Here is a 1,588-nt window from a genome sequence, read left to right as displayed (position 1 = left end):
GGTCAGACAACCCTCCATCGCGGGGGAGCACGGAGTCGCTGCGAGGGCCCCCGCAAGTTAAGGTCTCGCCCCCCCCGCCCCGCCGGAGGTGTCTCTTCAGTTCGGTACCGTGCCCTCACTAATCACGGTGTGACTGGCGCTTCCGAAGCGTCCGAGCACAGGGCTGGAGTCACTGAGGTCGACCACCCTTGTCCCCATTCTACAGCCGCAGAAACCAGCTGGGCAGAGCCTGAACTGCTTCCCAACTCGTTGGGCCAAGAATGAAGCCAAGAAAAAAAAAAACCAAGACTTCCTTACAGCCATTGGGTGCACAACCCACTGGGTCACACTCCCGGCACCCAGGACGTGGGTGGAAGCAGTAACCACCACTCCTGAAGCCGCCGACAGGCTCACAAATAACGGCCTGCGATGACACGACGCGCATCTCTGTGCTCTCAGCCACGCCGAGTCTCACCCGTCCCAGCTGACAGCCCCAGTTCACCTCTCCAAGGCGAAATCTTACGGAGGAATTTCTTTAAGAAATACCACTTTACTCTTTCAGCAACACGTGGCGTGTTGGGGGCCGTCTGTTCACCAGGACCCGACATGCAGCCCTCGAGAAGCAGCTCCCGCCCCGCTCCCAGCCCCAACGAGAGCGCTGCTGCCCTTCAACGGTGAAGACGCTCCCTCCCAGACACCCACACTCAGGAAGCCCCGCCACAGCAGGAAGGCACCTTGCGAGTGAGAATGACCCCGAGCTTCAGCTGGAAAACCACACCAGTTTAACCCCCAGCTCCGAGCCACGGGGAACCTCTACTCACTTTTTGACATTCGCCTCCCCGTTGGGAATCCTGCGCAGCTTCTTCTTCTTCAGGATCTTCACAGCTCTCCTGCAGAGGGTTTCGGAGTCCAGCATCTCCTTGACTTTGCCGTAAGAGCCTTCTCCCAGCAAGTCTCCCATCAGGTACTTGCCGATGAGCTTGGCCCTTTTCCGCCGGGGCTGGTAGATGACCTCCGTGGAGTCGATGCGGTGGATAAAGGTGTCCATCCCCACAGACATCAGCTCGCTCTCTGCAAACATCCCCAGCTGCTGCGGCTCCTGCAGATCCATCCTGGATTAAGTTCCTTAACCTGTTTTCCTTAAGCGCTCAGGGGTTTAATCCTGTTTGTTAGTTTCCAACACTCCCTTTTACTCCTTCTTGAAAAAAAAGATCCAGAAGATTGTACAAACATGAATAATAAAAAAAAACCCCAACAAAACGAAAACAAAACAAATGTATGAGCTGCTTCCAGCTCAACTGGATGCTAAAAGATCCAGGCCTGGCTCCAGAACACAAAGTCTTTTAAAAAGAATAAGATCTTTGACCAGGTTCGCTCAGTTTGGGACTTGCTTTGCCTCTGACCTGGTCCCACTGCTGGGCTCTCTCCAGTCAACTTGGCCTTTGACTTGGCCGAGTTTGATTCTTAAGTGCTAGGTCATCCTCTGGGACTTTAGGCCACCACATGAAACCAGACGATCACCAAGTCTCTTTCGTGACTTTCCATTCCCAGCAGATCACAGGCACCAGCTCCACACCGGCTGCAGGGGAAGCGCCTGCCCTGCTGTCCT

The 1,588-nt window shown here is 55.0% G+C and overlaps 1 protein-coding gene across 1 annotated transcript in view; it reads right to left on the bottom strand.

Annotated features, from left to right (window-relative positions):
* Nucleotides 1-1,419, bottom strand: part of STK11 (serine/threonine kinase 11) — a 31,802-nt gene extending 30,383 nt beyond the window's left edge. Inside the window, exon 1 of the mRNA XM_010133853.1 lies at nucleotides 801-1,419. Coding sequence (XP_010132155.1) covers nucleotides 801-1,090 — 290 coding nt within the window. The 5' untranslated portion in view covers nucleotides 1,091-1,419. The remainder of the gene's footprint in view (nucleotides 1-800) is intronic.
* Nucleotides 1,420-1,588: the final 169 nt, after the last annotated feature.

Source organism: Buceros rhinoceros, unplaced genomic scaffold (genome assembly GCF_000710305.1).
Source record: "Buceros rhinoceros silvestris isolate BGI_N320 unplaced genomic scaffold, ASM71030v1 scaffold24283, whole genome shotgun sequence".
NCBI lineage: Eukaryota > Metazoa > Chordata > Aves > Bucerotiformes > Bucerotidae > Buceros > Buceros rhinoceros.
This window is presented reverse-complemented; position numbering and strand designations above follow the sequence as displayed.